Source organism: Eschrichtius robustus, chromosome 11 (genome assembly GCF_028021215.1).
Source record: "Eschrichtius robustus isolate mEscRob2 chromosome 11, mEscRob2.pri, whole genome shotgun sequence".
In the NCBI taxonomy this organism is placed as follows: Eukaryota; Metazoa; Chordata; class Mammalia; order Artiodactyla; family Eschrichtiidae; genus Eschrichtius; species Eschrichtius robustus.
Genome location: NC_090834.1, coordinates 101,243,639 through 101,246,738, shown reverse-complemented (window position 1 = coordinate 101,246,738; position 3,100 = coordinate 101,243,639). Strand labels below are relative to the sequence as shown.

The window sequence follows — 3,100 nt, the reverse complement described above, 5'->3', positions numbered from 1 at the left end:
TACAGTTTAAAAGAGAGAAAAACATATAAAATAATATAATCAAAGTCATAAGGGCAATGATAAATGCATGTAAAAATAAACATGGACAGGAGACACAAATTCAGCCCAAGGAGGAGGGAGGTCAGAGAAGGCCTCATAAGGGAGACGACTTTAACCTAGGTCTTAAAGGATGCATAGGAGTTTGCCATATGGAAAAGGGTAGTAAAGTCATTCCAGACAAAAGAAGTGGCATTTTCTCAGAGATTATTAATGGTCATCCATGGCCATGATTAGTGGGGACAACAAGGGAAGTGGGGAAGATTTCCTGGTGCCTTTAAAACCACTATTCACCTACATGCTCAATCAGCACCTGAGGAGAAAGGGAAAAGCCCTTAAGGTCTGTAGCATACTATGATGCTCCACGGCTCTGCAAGGAAGCTGCCTGCATTATTTCCCCTGATCCTCAAGGAATGCTGGAAGGATGGAGGGCAAATGCAAAGCCAGTCTGTGTAATCCTGAAGCCAACAGGGGCAAATTTTATGATATTCTCTAAATTGTCCACAATGATAAGAGTCAGTTGGGTGAAAGGAGTTTCTGAGAGATGAAACAGTAATGTCGACACAGTCTGTCTCATCCTACTTCACCAAGAAACAGTAATAGGCATGACAAGAAATGGACCTGGCCTGATCAGTTAGAATAAAGTACAGAGTATGGCATAGAAACATACTTGGACATTACTTACCACCCATTCATTCTTCAAGTTATGCCTAACAAGAATTTCTTACATTCTATATTTATTTACTGTAAATAAAGCTTTGTTAAAATGTTTGACTTGACCTTTCCCTATTGATAGCTAGAATCTATGACCTTTTGTTTTTTTTAATTTATTGATGGTAGACATTGTGAGAGAAGATTTAAGGACTATCTTTTGTGCCAACATGTCACAAGAATTGAAATTGCTCCAGGGACTTTTCTGGTACTTGTGATCAGATGGTCTATGGTACAAGATGCCAAAACAACCAGAAGAATAGAAAAATCCCTGGATGCAATTTTCAAAGACACACTTACCCACGTTGAAAGAGTAGATCAGATTGTTACCCTCCTCCCCAAATATCCCATGATAATTCCTCTATTTTGTTTCCTCTTTTAATGAAATGTTGGTTGTTATTGCTAGGGAGGTTGAACGAAGAGGGGAGCATGAAGAAGGAAGGAGGAAAAAAAAGTAAGGAAAGAAAGAAGGGAGGCAGGGAGGGATGAAGAAAAGGAAGAAGGAAGGAGATCATAAGAATAAGTGATTTAACCTTTAAAACACTTGTCAACATGTTCTCCTTTGCATTTTCACTTAGCTTAAGTCTTAATATTTCCTAATCTCATGATATTGTTGGATATCATGAAACCAATCTGACCTCTGTCCTTTGATCATTACACCGGATTAGTGGGGAGTCTTTGGTTACTAAGGAGAATCACAGTAGCAGTAACATTAAGTCTTTACATTTGTTTCTGCCATTCTTGAATGTCCCACTAAAATTAAAATCCATTTCAAGAACAGAGAATAATCAGACACACTTTTTAAAATCACTTTCCCATTTTCACTCCACCCCTGAGTTCTCCTTTTTGCCCCACAACCTCCTCATAGCAATTTTCACCTCTGCATTTCTGAGTGTGTAGATGATGGGGTTCAGCATGGGGGTGACCACTGTGTAGAACAGGGCCACTAGTTTTTCCTCAGTGAAGGTGGAGGAGGGTCGCATGTAGAAGAAGATGGCAGGTCCAAAGAACAACATGACCACCGTGATGTGAGAAGCACAGGTGGAGAGGGCTTTGCGTCTTCCCTCTGCTGAATGGTTCCTCAAGTTGACCAGAATGACAATGTAGGAGGTCACCAAGATGAGGAAGGAGCACAGAGCAATTAAGCCACTATTGACCAACACAATAACCCCCTCCACAGAGGTGTCAGTGCAGGCAATCTTGAATAATGGCTGGAGATCACAGAAGTAGTGGTCAATCACATTGGGACCACAGAAGGGCAATTGGATGGTGATGAGAATCTGAATTATGGAATGAAAAAAGCCCCCAAGCCAGGAACCAGCCACTAATACATGACACAGTTGACGATTCATAATGTTAATATAATGAAGGGGTTTGCAGATGGCCACAGAGCGGTCGTAAGCCATCACCACAAGCAAGAGGATCTCAGTGACCCCAAAGAAGTGAAAGAAGAATATCTGAGCCAGACAACCCTCCAGTGAGATAGTTTTAATCTTGGTAAGTAAGTCCGTGATGAATTTAGGGACAATAGTAGAGGAATAGCTGATTTCCACCAGGGACAGGTAGCTAAGGAAGAAGTACATGGGGGAATGCAGACTCTTACTGGCTTTGACCGTCAGAACAATGAGGCCGTTGCCTACCACCGTGGCCAAGTACACGGGAAGAAACACCACAAAGCACATTCTCTGCACCTCTGGATCCTCGAAAAGACCAGTGAAAATTAACTCAGTTACATTATTTTTACTCACCATGGATTCCACTCAAAGAAGACGGATCTAAGAGAAGAGACCTGTGACAAAACAAACACAATCATAACACCAATCCTTCATGTTTACTTAGCACTTGCCTGTTGATAGAACTCTTTCACACATAATATCTGACTGGTTTATTTATTTATTTGTTTGCTAATATAGTAAATGTTTATTCATTCAGTGCTCAGTATCCCACTCTATGATTCAATCTACCTCACAAAAATTCTATGATCCCCATACTACAAGTGAGAAAACTGAAGCTCAGAGAGGTTGTGAATTAGCGAAGCCGTCCAGTAAGAAATGGATTCAGAACAAGAACCAGATCATTTTATTCCAACTAGTATGTTGTTTCAAGGAAACCACACTGAAAAAATAATTACCATCTTCAACATTAATAACCATCTATAGATATTAATGACTAACCATTATCCCATTCTCACCATACCTTTATGTTAGAAATTCTCAAGTGAACTTCTGCTCCTGAATCTCTCGTTTTCTCCTTTTATTCCCCAGAAATGCCAGTCCCATTGATATTTCTCCCTTTCTAAGGAATGTCATCGATATTTTCTTGTCTGAACTAGACAAGCTTCTGAATTATTTCA

At 40.1% G+C, this 3,100-nt stretch overlaps 1 protein-coding gene across 1 annotated transcript; it reads right to left on the bottom strand.

The window, feature by feature from the left end:
• Positions 1-1,568: 1,568 nt before the first annotated feature.
• On the bottom strand, positions 1,569-2,501 carry OR4B1 (olfactory receptor family 4 subfamily B member 1). Its single transcript, XM_068555460.1, has one exon. The coding sequence runs from the start codon at positions 2,496-2,498 to the stop codon at positions 1,569-1,571; it is 930 nt and encodes a 309-aa protein (XP_068411561.1). The 5' UTR covers positions 2,499-2,501.
• Positions 2,502-3,100: the final 599 nt, after the last annotated feature.

Bases quoted from the DNA above. Each gene is read 5' to 3' on its own strand.
- OR4B1 (XM_068555460.1), bottom strand. From the start codon at position 2,498: ATGGTGAGTAAAAATAATGTAACTGAGTTAATTTTCACTGGTCTTTTC.